General features: G+C 42.4%; 2 protein-coding genes across 6 annotated transcripts; one reads left to right on the forward strand and one right to left on the reverse strand.

Moving 5' to 3' along the window:
- Nucleotides 1-228: 228 nt before the first annotated feature.
- Nucleotides 229-2,167, reverse strand: PPP1R3D (protein phosphatase 1 regulatory subunit 3D). The gene has a single exon (XM_057406387.1). The coding sequence runs from the start codon at nucleotides 2,082-2,084 to the stop codon at nucleotides 1,170-1,172; it is 915 nt and encodes a 304-aa protein (XP_057262370.1). The 5' UTR covers nucleotides 2,085-2,167; the 3' UTR covers nucleotides 229-1,169.
- Nucleotides 2,168-3,000: 833 nt separating this feature from the next.
- Nucleotides 3,001-7,409, forward strand: FAM217B (family with sequence similarity 217 member B). Of its 5 annotated transcripts, none has more exons than XM_057406390.1 (5): nucleotides 3,001-3,110; nucleotides 4,189-4,394; nucleotides 5,504-5,609; nucleotides 5,702-5,787; nucleotides 6,162-7,409. In XM_057406390.1, the coding sequence occupies exons 2-5, from the start codon at nucleotides 4,300-4,302 to the stop codon at nucleotides 7,345-7,347; spliced, it is 1,473 nt and encodes a 490-aa protein (XP_057262373.1). In that variant the 5' UTR covers nucleotides 3,001-3,110; nucleotides 4,189-4,299; the 3' UTR covers nucleotides 7,348-7,409. The 5 variants fall into 5 exon arrangements, with proteins under 5 accessions (XP_057262373.1, XP_057262375.1, XP_057262372.1 ...); XM_057406392.1 differs by lacking the exon at nucleotides 3,001-3,110 and adding an exon at nucleotides 3,329-3,372; XM_057406389.1 differs by lacking the exon at nucleotides 3,001-3,110 and adding an exon at nucleotides 3,818-4,093.
- The last annotated feature ends 4,411 nt before the right edge of the window (nucleotides 7,410-11,820 follow it).

Here is an 11,820-nt window from a genome sequence, read left to right on the forward strand (position 1 = left end):
AGGGTGCAGTCTTGGAGTTCAACTGGTTTATAACGAGAAACAGTTGATTAAAGAATACAAAGGTACTACTGCAACAGTACTGGGATGCTGGGGAACAAGAAGCCAGGATTCAGGGTTCTGGCATGCTATTCCAAGGCCCTGCAACCAGCTCCCTGTAGTGGCTATTCATTATATATATATCTCTCTCTATATATATATCTATCTATATATATATATATCTCCTATATTAATTTTTTGATTTATAAATTTATCAGGAACACTGGTAAAATCACCAGCATTCATACAGCACTTTAAGATCTTCAACTGCAATTGCTACACAAGTACAAAATTGTTCTAGTTTCCCTTAGTAAAAACCAGGCACACAAGGAATGGACAATTCCTGTACCACCACCTAGAGAAAAAAGCCTACTTGTGCGTCATCTGAAAGAAATGAGAACTTCCCTGTGAAGATCTGCCTTGCACACACTTCGGGAACAGTCATTCCTGCTGCCTGCTGCAAACACTGGAGATAAGAAAAGGCACCTTTTTTTTTTTTCCTAAGGGAAACAGAGGGACTAATGGCACGTTTTCATGTATGTTCTGATCATAATACTATCTAATTTCCAACCCAAATATTAACGGAAATATTCAACATGGTTACAGTCTTACTAATATACATATAAAAATACAAGTACTCCCTGAAGTGTCTGCCATGCAAGTTATGCATAAATGGAAAAGTGCCCAGACTTGGTGAGATAATATAAACAAAATTAGAAACAAAACCAGTAAAGCCACACTCCATATTTAGGAAACAGACAGTACAAAATCGTAAAATAAATCAGTTAGAAATATTCTATGAAACCTAGAATATTGCTAGTCACATGAAGTGTCTTGTTTTGCTCTCTGGTAGTCCAACAGCATCCCCTGGGACCATTCTTCACCAACTCATACACTACAAGAAATCACAGGAGCTTTCAACAAATGTAACTCAATACACATTTTGGCCTTTTTTACTTGCTGAGAAGTTTAGAACAGTTTGTCCGGGTCATTGGCTACTTCCTTGCCCTGGAGCACTTCATCAGCTTTGGCAGGTTTCAAAAAGGAGACTGTTGCCATAGGAGCAGAGCACCATGCCAAGGAAGAGAGTGCCACCAGACTACTGACAAGCTGCTCTGTGCCCACTTCCTCTGTTAGATAAAGTGGATCCAGCTCTCCTCACATTCTCTAGGCATCTTAAGGGGGTGAGTCCGGCAGGTAAGACTGTAGTTATTCCCTTTGTTGTTATCCCAGTACTCCTGGCCGTTGACTTGGTACCTTGCTGCAAACTGGACTACAGAGCACAGCTGAAGGAGAAAAGGAGGCACAGGGAGAAAGAAAGTGAAAACATCAACCTGATCCTGCCCGCTTTTCTCATGGATGCTACTGTGCCAGTGAGCACACACTTCATGGAGGCTTTTCCACTGGTTGAAGGTGTATCGCACAGATACCTGCTTCTCAAAAGCAACGTTGCGAACCTGGATGGTGCCACTGAGCCCCAAATCTGAGCTGGTCACTCGTTCAAGACACACCTGCTGCTCCTGAAGTCGGGAGGAGAAATCCATACAGTCTGCAGGCTGCTGGAAGTCAGGGACCAAACACTGCATAGTAAACTCCAAGTCTGAGCTGCTGTACCAGAGGTCTGAGTTTATGGAGAGCCTGGAAAGGACATGCAAGGGGATCGATGGATCCTCCCCGCTCTGGAAGACTTTCACTTCAGTGAGCTCCAAGCCCAAAGCATCAGCAAATCTCACCCGGTTCATACGACTCTGGCATCCAGGAACTTGACACTGCACTCCGGCTCTCTTCCTTCTTTCGGGCGACGTAGGTAAAGATCTCGCCCGGCGGCGTATGATAGGCCGTAATGCTGGATCACAGCTGGAGGAAGTGCTGCTCTGTGGCTGGGGGCTCCCCTTAGCTGGGGTATTGCTCCAAAGAATCATATTGCTACTTGTATGGATTGCAGGGGACTGTTGCTGGCCACGTCTTGGCACTTCTTCAGCCCGTAATATGTTCTGATAGAGGTCAGAGAGATAGCTGGGATTCCTGCGAGGACCATGTACCTCCATTGTTAGTTGATGACAAAAATCTGTGTTTACACAGCAGGTAATACACACTGCCTCTCTGAAGCACTTAACTTGGGAGTGGCAGCCAGGGGCAGGAAGTGTTTGAGGTACTGCATGCAGCAAGAATCAACTGAAGCAATGCAGCCTTCTGAATGAAGGGCAGAAACCTGGAAGCTCTGACAGTAGCTGAAGTGAACCAGAAGCTAGTGCACGGTACAGGTCGATGAAGGCAGTGTCACTGGCTGGTAAGCTCGAGACTGCTGTGCTGGCTGTTGGTCCCGTTGCTCAGGCTGGAAAGGGATTCAAGACTATCACCGGTGATGCTGGAGGACCTGAAGCTCTCACACAGACTGGACACCGACTGGAGGCTGTCTTGCAGGACACCAAGGGACTCCAGGCTGTCGGAGAGGCCGCTGAATGCCTGAGGGTTGCAGCGGTGCACCCCACAGCACGCCAGCCCGCTGCAGAGGAGCAGAGGGGCCTGCAGGCTGTCCTCGCACGCTCCGGCCGACCCCGCGCTCCCGCAGCAGCAGCAGCAGGGACACTCCAGGCTGTCACACTGGATGCTGGGCGAGTCGCGAGGGCTGCCGAGACTGGGGAAGGCTTGGAGGCTGTCGGGCGGGAGGGAGCCGGAGCCGGAGCCGAGACCGGTACTGCTGCAGGGGCTGTCGCGGCGGAGGCTGTCGGGTGGGGCTGTGGAGGAAGGCTCGGTACTGCAGCTGGAGGAAGAACGATCCTCGCCTGGGGACTCTACAGCCCACATCAGCTGCACAGTCCTCCCTCCGTCCCGCGGCAGGCCTCTGCTCCGGCCGAGGGCAGGGCGGCAGCACAACACCGCACCCGGGACACCCAAACACGGACCCCGCTCTCCCGCCGCTGCGCCCGCGGCAGCGAAGTCGCCCTCGGTGGCGGCGCACGCGCGGGGCCGCCCCTCCAACCCACCCACCTCCGAGCGCCTGCGCACTGCCCACGTGACGCCGCAGCGGTTGGGATGCCCTTAGCTGCCTGCCGCGGCTGAGGTGGGTGCGGGTATCGGGAAGGGAAGGAGCGGGAGGGCGGTCCTGTCCTTTAACTAACGAGCTGCCCTCGGTCGTTGTCTCCAAGCAGCGCAGTTGGGGTCAGCATCGGGAGCTGTTGGGGCATCCCGGGAGGGAGGGAGGGAGGGAGGGAGGGAGCGAGGGAGGGAGCGGAGCGGAGCGGAGCGGGGCCGGGCCCGCCTGGGCCCCGGCTGCGGCTCTGAGCCGCGGAAGCTGCCTGCAGCAGCTGCTGTCAGATCGGCCCTTCCCGGCTGGTGAGCTGCCCCTGGGCGCCGTGGGCTGAGCCCCCGGATCCTGGCCCACCGGCATGTAGCGCTGGGAGCTCGGGTGGGGGATGGCGGAGAGAGGCACTGGAGGACCAGGACAGCATCAGATGAAAACAGACACTGATGTGGTTGTAAATATATAAACACCACTGCAGTGACATGGATATAGATATATAAACATCACTGCAACAAAAACAGAGGTGCGTGAGGTGTTCGGGTGCTCATCATCTGTCAGCTGTTGCAGGTTCTGTCTGTGCCCCCCCCCCCCCCCCGGGTATGGGAATGCAGATTCTGGAAAATAAAAGAATGCTGTGAATTCTGCTCTATTTTTAGTACGAATTTACAACACTGAGAGATTTGTTCTGGAAAAGAGAGAAAAAAAACCCTGATTTGATACAAAATTTGCATATATGAATATAGGAAGAGTGCATTTTCTGGGGCAAAAAAGACAACTCCCCATGCTCCAACCGCAGGCGGCTGATCATCTATTCTTGTTAAATTAGGAGCAGAAACACCCACCACCGTTTGACTGTGATACTTGGCTCCAGTCAATACATGGAATGCTGCGCAGGAGGAACAAAATGATGATGAGCATGTTACACAATGAAAAGTAGCTCTTCCAATGCTGCTGTACTGTCAGATCTTTTCCTGTATTTTACCAACAATCCTTCAGGGACTGGCTTGTGAACCTCATGGGAAGAGCTCAGTGGTTTGTTGTTCATTTGGTAGCTGATTATATATACCTTAATGCTTTAAAATTAAATCAAGTTGGGAGGACTCACGTTGTGTTTATTTCTTCTCTAGAAGATGGTGATGTTTGCATTTGATACACTGTGTCTTACAAACCCCAAAGACTGGAGCTGTTTGAAGATGATGTAAAAATAAAGGTGGCGTTACCCTTTAGAAAGAGTAATTATGGGACCAGGCATTCAAGAATATCCCTTATTACTGCACGGAGAGAGACAGAAAAAGGAGAGCCAAATCAATGAAAGCCACAAAGGAATGGTAAAGTAAGGAAATTATTTTCTCTCTTGTTACAGAATTTGGTACATACTGTAGATTGGTTAATAAGTGTGTGGCTGAACTGCTCAGATTGTCATCCTGTCCTCTGATTCACAGCAACAGAAGCAATTCTGCAGTGTGATTGTGCAGGTCACAAGGTGACAGAGGTGACTGCATCAGTGCTGGAGGCACAAGACTCATTTTCATTCTTTTATAATCTCTTCAATCGGTGACATCGTGGGTTTTAAAACAAAATCTGGCTATACTGACATAAAAACTGCCTGACAAATTAACTAAACTGCAGTCAAACTAGACTAGACTGGGAGGGCACAGTTTGCTTATTCCAATTCTAAAATGACATTTAAAAGGTTTCCTTTATTAAAATTAGTAATATTTCTTGTTTGTAGAACAAACACTTTTTCTGATTTTTATGGAATACACTGATTTAATGATTCTTTGTGTCTCATTTAATTTGGGAAATATGTATTCTGATTTTAAGCTGTTCAGATCAGTAATGCCATTCCCTTTGCTTGCATATGTGTTTTTCTCCTACTAGTTTTTCCACAACTTCATTATAACATGAAATAGTGAATTTTGTTTGTGTTTTTGTTGTAAAATAGTATTAATATCAGAATAGACTGTATGCTCCTTGCTTGCTTCCATTCCTTAACTTCGTAGGAATAATCCTTTAAATGTTGTTGAGAGTATGCACATGAGAAAGGCAGCCAGGATGTGACTTGCAGCGGCCTTCATACAGTAACTTATAATTCTTTTTGTTAAATTGAAGTAGGACCATGTATTAGGTACTATAGAAATTAGTAGTTGCGTATGTAGTCTCTAATGTTTACTATTTGTTATTCATGAAGTTACTTGCAAATGAAGATTAAATTCTGTTATTATACCATCTGATTGAATTACTCACTTTTGCATTAGTAGTATAAAAAATAAAAAGTGACCATGGCATAGTTCTGGTGAACTTCTAAGAGTAGTTGTAATCAACTGTCTCACTTTTAAAAACTGAATTGCACTCTACACAACTTCGGTTGTGTTTCTGTTCTGATGATTGTATATGTTGCTATTTAGATGTTTTATTCTGTTTAATCCTTGCTAATTACAGTAATGGAAAAAGCCATCTGAGCACCAAAGGACTAAATAAACCAATTTTGTGTATGAAACCTTCTCCTGGAAGATTAGACAAAAATGTATCAAGTGCCATTGAAAAGGTAAATATTTTTGGTTGGATGTTTTTTGCTTACAGAAAAAGGGTACTTAGTTTATGTCAGCTTCTTAATAACGTCATATATATTTTTTTCAGATTCCGCATGACACTCAAGATGGTAACCAACCAACTATTCTTAAGAAGGGAAGAAACATTCTGGATGACAGTACGCAGCCAAAGAGGTAGTTTCATGTTAAGATTGTTTAATCTGTAGTCATTTCAAGCTGGTATATAAAATGCTTGTGTTGAAATCATGGCTTCTGTGTTTTGTCTTTGACTTCACTGACCCAGAATTCAGCATTTATGAGGACAACAAATTTATCAATATGGAAACTTATTATCCTGCCCTAGTGAGTTCTCAGGCAAAATCAGAACAAAATAAAACAAAAAGTCTGTAGCAGGCAGTGTTACCTCTGCTAGCAAATATTAATTTTACCTCATTACCAAGCTTCATTCATGTAGATCCATGGCCTTGAAGGAAGTAGCAAGACCTTTATAGACTGATATTCAAAGGCATTAATTATTCTAACAAGATATGATCTTTTCTTTAATTTAGGACCACAAGTGTTTGCACGTCACTGCACAGAGTACAAGGACCAAAGAGGAGTCTCCCAGAAAGAAGGCAGAATGAATCTTTTCTGCACAGGATCCCTCTTAGCACAAAGGACAGCACACAAGGTAGCTTCTGCAGGGTTAAAGACTTCCCAGTGCAACATTTTTACTGCAGTAAAAAAGAACAGTTGGAAAAGAATCACAAAGAACATGTTGCTGTAGCTGGTCCATGCTCTTCTAAATGGCAAGAAGCATCTGTACATGAAATGTTTCTTGATTTTGAATCAGTACAAATTATTAAAGAAGATGCTGAAGATGATAGTGCCAGTGATCTCTCTGATTCAGAAAGGATTCCCATTCCCCCATCTCCCTGCACACCACCAGAACTCATTCTCAGAGCTGAAGAAATTGATCCAGTTTGTTTGGAACACGTCCCTGATACAGGTTTTAAAGAATCAGAATATTACTACCCAGACTTCCTCCCACCCCCTTTCAACTCATGGGACTTAAAGCAACTGGCCATCTTTGTTAACGTAGAGGGTAAAACTGAACTTCGACCAAAGCCAACAGGATTTCTTCAGAAATACATTGATCGCCTTTTGCAGCTGGAATGGCTGCAGATGCAGACTGTACAGAACGAGAAAGGAAAGGCAGCCAAAGCCAGGCCACAGACTGCTCCTGGCTCTGTCCGTACCCTAAAAAGCCCTGGCAAAGGCAAAGCATTGCTCAGCCCTTTGCCTAACAAGCAGCTGGTTCCCCAAGAAAGTGTTACAAAGCTTCCCAGAAGCTATTTGGGTCACAGGGGAGATTCATACTGTGAAAAAAGTCGCCAGTTATATTCTCATGCAGGTCACTTGAAGCTTTCAGAGAGAACGGGATGTGCAATGTCTTCTCAGAGACAATCTGGAGAAGTAAGGAGCGAACTGAAAAAAAAACCAACTGCAAAGCAACAGCTTCTCAATGTGGAACCCTCCGAGAATGGTTCTAAAATTCAAAGTGTTGGTAATATCAGACCCCCTAAGCAAACCCCAGTATTTCATGGTTCAGCTGCTCCCATCAGAGGTTTAAAAGCATATGCGTGTACAAATCCAAAGAAAAATGGCAATGTCAACAGTTACGTTCCTTCAAAAAAACCAATAGGGGACAGGAAAATAAATGGCACAAAGCAAACATCGTGCAAATTCAAATGAAGAAAAAATCATCAGTAAATCTTAATGATTCTTGACTGCTACAAAGCATTTGGCCAATGCGGGGGGGGGGGTCATATTTTCTTTATAGGAAGATCCTAAGAAACTATGTTCTTGATGCATGGCTCTAAGTCAGCGCTGTTCATTCTATGATTTCAGTACATGTGATCCTAAGCCAGCAAGGCCAGCAGGAAATCCTTTTCCTGAAGGCAGGTGTCTTCCACTGGTCTTTCCTCAAAAATATTTCCAGTTGCTCAATGAAGGTAACAATAGCAGAGTATGAAAGTTTAGTGAAATATGTAATTATAGCATGTCCTATTTGCACCAGTGGAAGTCTACTGAAGTCTCTAGTGTTTCTCACACTTACCATAGTATATTTGAAACAATAGGATTCATGCTCTTCCTGAAGAGATGTGTTATTTTGTGAGACAGGTTTGATGGTGTTTTCTGATGGAAAAGGGTTCAAACTGTTTTTATAAAACAATGGAGCATGCTTATCTATGCAAAGTCAAACTGATTCTCACAGAAGATGATGAATTGGATTTTTTTGATGAATTAGATATTTTTTATAAGGATGGAGATAATGTTTTGAAATATTTTAATGAAGAAAGGATTCTTTTTAGGACAAAAAATTAATAGGGAGCAGAAAGCTTCACTAGTGACAGGTTAAGAAAACTGAATGTGTATTTTTATACCCAGGAATTTTCACTGTGTTTACAGACAGCTTTTCTTGAGAAGTTTCTTTTGTAAGCTTTGTCATTCAGAGGGAATGACCAAATTTCAAATTGTACATGGATATGTATGACTAATGCAAAGTGAGGGTGTTCCTAGAGACTCTGTGGCCTAGTTTGCAGAATGGGTAGCCTCTCAAAACATAAAAAATGGACTCTTGGGGATGAAATTAAAGGCTTTTGTTAGTTCAAGTAAAGATATATTTTGGTAGAAAAGATACCTATTTTCAGTTACCCGAGATGATTATTATTTATCCCATGGACCAGCCTACTTCAGTTAGCATAGATTCTTTTTTCAAGGTTAGTGAACAAACATGGGGAAATACCCTACAGAAATAAATGGTACAACCAGGAGCAAGTCCTGTCTTCAGACCCTCTGTTTTCTCTTGTGTCCATGAGGTACAAGAGAATACAAAGGACGGTTCAGTGACTATTCAAGTTTCAGTTCATCTGCCACAGTTTCCAATCAATCACAGCAGCTGGAGGGACATTCTTGTTAAAACTGAAATTCCAGAGGAAGTTTTGTACTTTCGTTTTAGATTGAATTACTGAGCAGCATTAACTTCACCCTCAACAACCAGAGACAGTGAATTGTTCCTGAGAAGTGATCTGAGGTCTGACAGACCGGATTTTGCAAGTGGATCCTTCACATTATGATAGAAAATGAAAAAGTAGCAAATATTAAAGAGTACATTATGTATATAGTTAAATTGCACTTCTGTTGTTGATCTCATATGGGTTTTAAGATGCTTAGCTGTTTCTATTCTTTCATTGTGCCTACCAGATGTTCAGCTTTGTAAAATTTCAAAGCATGGGTTTATATGTAGTTTAAAATGTGAGAATGTAGTAATGAGTATTTTACAGTACATAAAAACATTGCTCAGGAATAGTCAGAGAAATATTTTTAGTGGGGTTTTTTTCCTAGCCTGCTGGAGACCAAATACGAAATTTTAAATTGGTAAAGGCAACAGATGTACAGTATTATATTTCCATATTCATTATTTGTGAAGTTACAGTTAAAATGAATTGTAGTTGCATGTACATTCAGCTCTATGCAATTAAAGTGAAACAATCTCACATGCTCACAGATCAAATAAATCAGCTGTGTCAGAGGTGTGGTGAAAGTCAAAGGATGGTATTCAACACCAGCAACTGTAGAGGACCAGCACATTCCATTGTTCCTATTTCATTCTTTTGTTCCAGACTCATCATCTATTTCAGCTTTTTTTAGATGAAAGGTTCTTGCATCCAGTACTAGAATTTCAAGCTGTGGCCAAATTCTGCAAGCCTTCATTAGTCACGTTTTTGATTAACAGTAGTGACAGGTAGTAGGCCTGCTCTTGCCAGTAAGCACTACTGTAGTGCATGATTTTAGCACACTGTTCTAGAGCACTGTTACAAGCACCAAAAACAAGGTGAGCAGGCTCAGTAGTCAGAGTAGCAAGGTTTTTAAACAAATTCTGTTAGATGCAGTTAATTTAGCATGTTACAGCACTGAATATTAGTGTGTGCTAAATTTTCCTCTGAAACGTTACTCTATATTGATGCTTTCCTAGGTTATAAGGAGGGTATATAGATACAGGCAGATTTTGCATGATCACTTCTTAAAGAACAAATAAACAGTGTTGCAAGTCCGAGTTCTGGTTCATCATTAAGCTCTGACTGTGATCTGGCCAAGTAAGTTTGTCTCACATGATAATCATACAACACTAATTTTTGTTCATTAATTTGATACTTCCATAGTCGTCTTGGTTCACATACAGAAACAGCTTCTAGACTGAGCAGACATGCAAGGGTTGGATTTTATCCTGCCGCACTTTTGCTTATGTTTTAACTTGATTATGTTCTGGGCTTATAAAGAGCTCTGCTTACGAATAGGACTCTGCTTTAGGTTTCCTTCATTTTGTATTGATGGACATTATCTTTACAAGCACTTCTGAATACAGCAGAAAAGTTTATTCCATCAAATACATTCAGCTTGGAATTAAAGTACTTCCACAGGACAGTATTTGTGTGGCCATTTATATTTTTTCACTATGTTTAGCAGTATGATTGTATGTGTGTCTAAGCCTAGCATTTACAATGCTTCTTGAAGAACAATTTACTGTGATGTGAGATATTTAAAGAGTGGTTTATTTTTTTTTTCTAGATAATTTAAGGGTTTAATGTTCTGCAGTACTATACAGAACAAATATGCTCAGGTTGCATTTTAAATAAATAGCCAAATTCTATGTCAGTTATATTAGTATAAACTTTGAACAACTCTAGTGTTTTCAATGAAATTACCCGGTTACAAAGATGTGAAGAAACAGAATTTTACTCCAATATGTACAAACTGTTTTCCTTAGTAAAGTTGAACTGTATTTTTAATGCATAACTTGAAATTTAAAACATTGTTTCTCTCTTGACATGGTTCTTTTTCTCCATTACTTGCATTTCTGCAGTGAAATAATGTGATCAGTTAATGTTTTATCTCCCTTGCACCCTCTGAGACCTTGTAGCTTTCAGTTATTTACAGCGGTTCTGAAGTTTCTGCACAATGTCTCCAGGTCCTTGCTGTGTTACCAGTACAGGTATCAAGCTTCTGCAGTGACTGAGAATTTATGCACCCAAGAGGGTTATCGCTGTGTGAGCAATGCCTACAATTCTGGGAAGAGGGGCTTCACGTCTTCCCCAGGTGGAAGAGCCTTGCAAGGGAGACTCAAGTCAATCCATGCTGCTGGTTCAGTATCGATCAAGAGGTGGCCCTTTGTTAAAGCTGATAAGGCGGACCGTGTTTTTCTTCCCAAATGAGAGATTACATTTGCTGGTACAAATTCATGGGTGATAGTGCTGCTCACAGAGGTGAAAAGGCTCAGCAGTGTTCGTTCTGACAAATCTGAGTTCGGAGCAGATGGGCTGCCACAAGCAGGGAGCTCATCTCCCACTGATGCCCCTCTCTCAAGATGCTGTGGCCATAGCTCTCAGCCATGCCCCAAGTGCTGCCATGCCCCTGGTGACCCGCAGAAGAGGGGTGTGATGCTGCACGGGGTGGTTGCACTTACTTAATTGGACTAAACTGCCTTGTTTGACTCCAGACTGCTCAGTTCTGCTGTAATCCCGCTATTGCTTGTGTGCTTTCTGTATTTCATTTATTGTTGTTTGAGGTAACTTTTATCTTGTATTCGCTGTTTAAAGGATCTTGTTAGAAGTTTGAGAATGTTTTGACAGAGTTTATTCAGTCAGTATGTGATACCTTTTTTGGAGTTGATATAGTTGAAATTGCTACAGTATGAAATTCCCTTAATGTACTATTTTTTGCCTTATTTTAAAGGTATTGAGCCTTTGTTGCTCCCGTTGGCATTAGTGGGTTTTCTTCTGAAAAATAAACAGACTGCTCTGTCTAGAAAGACTGGAACTCAACTGAGAACTTGCAGCCCAGCTTTTGATATTGGTGATCATGTGTTCTTATTTATTTTAACTTTTTGTGGGTATTTTTGCCAGTAATTTCATTGGAAAGTGATCTTGTCATTCAAAGTTACTATATATTTACTATATTAAAAATGCAATACTATTTGTTACTTGTATTTTTTTCATCACCCACAAGATGGCACCTCTGAATTTTTCTTTTAGAGAACCTCTGCCTTACATTGTAGGATAGAGCTTGTGGCTCAGCACCTCTCAGCTATATTGCTGCTGATGGCCAAGCTGGGCAATTTAAGCTGTGTGATTATTTCTTCTCCGTCTGGCAGCCACTTCTGTAATG

This window comes from Pezoporus wallicus, unplaced genomic scaffold (assembly GCF_028554395.1).
Source record: "Pezoporus wallicus isolate ANWC-B61680 ecotype Strahan unplaced genomic scaffold, APGP_CSIRO_Pwel_v1 contig_6783, whole genome shotgun sequence".
Classification (NCBI taxonomy): domain Eukaryota; kingdom Metazoa; phylum Chordata; class Aves; order Psittaciformes; family Psittacidae; genus Pezoporus; species Pezoporus wallicus.